At 44.3% G+C, this 882-nt stretch overlaps 1 protein-coding gene across 1 annotated transcript; it reads right to left on the bottom strand.

The window, feature by feature from the left end:
- Nucleotides 1-5: 5 nt before the first annotated feature.
- On the bottom strand, nt 6-816 carry LOC147820393 (uncharacterized; the record flags this gene model as incomplete). The annotated part of the gene is made up of 1 exon (XM_087177658.1): nt 6-816. A coding segment is annotated over exon 1 (786 nt), but the record flags the coding sequence as incomplete, so codon positions are not given.
- Nucleotides 817-882: the final 66 nt, after the last annotated feature.

The raw sequence follows: 882 nt of genomic DNA on the forward strand, positions 1-882 counted from the left end.
GTAGTCAAAGGCACAGATGTGGTACTGGCTGGGGCAGAAGTGGTGGTGGGGCCAGATGTAGATGAAGTTCCAGTTGTGGTTGTAAAAAGGCCATATGTGGTAGTGGGTGAGCCAGATGTGGTTGTTGGTGAGTCTGATGTAGTAGGAACAGGGGCAGATGTTGAAACTGGAGAGGTAGAGATAGATGTAGGAGCAGAAGTAGTTGAAACAGATGGTGGGCATTTGCAGTTATTATTTTCAGCATTAAGGTGAGGGTAAAACTGAGCGACAGTTGAGTCGAGAGGACATTTTGTTCCAGGAAATACTTCAAATTGTGTTCCCATTTCAGCATGAAGCTCTGCCAAGGTCTTCGTCTGCATATATAGATTATCTTTAATATTTTCTGGGACGTTTTCGCCCCAGTGTGCACTTGCCAACCACATCCCCTTACTCTGACTGTAGCAACAGAATGCTGACCAGAGCATGGCTGGAATATTAATCTTGTTGTTGAGGATGTTGTTGGTGCTGGGCTTTGCTCCGATCACCACAAAGCCTTCTTTACGGCCGTTGTTGTTGATGCAGTATTCATCCAGAACACATCTGATGCAGTTCTCCATGCTGTTCCAGCTTCCCTTGTTAAATGTTCCTTCTTGGGGAACAATGTTGGTCAGGGTGAAAGTAGATTCGCTATCTCTTTTAGTCAAGCCATAAGAGCTTGGTAATAAATGGCCTCTGTCAAACGACGTTTGGTTCTTGTAATCAGCATTCACAGCCTGGTATCTGTAGCTCCTTTTTTTGTTTTCAATGCCCATGTTGTGGCTGAGACGTAAGTCCTCAAGCTGTAATAAATGGAAGGCTAAATTACTGATGTGGGCTGGACGGCAGTAAAATAGATTAAATGAA

Source organism: Seriola lalandi, unplaced genomic scaffold (assembly GCF_002814215.2).
Source record: "Seriola lalandi dorsalis isolate HSWRI2012SDOR001 ecotype SW California unplaced genomic scaffold, Sedor1 jcf7180001960406, whole genome shotgun sequence".
NCBI classification, from domain to species: Eukaryota; Metazoa; Chordata; class Actinopteri; order Carangiformes; family Carangidae; genus Seriola; species Seriola lalandi.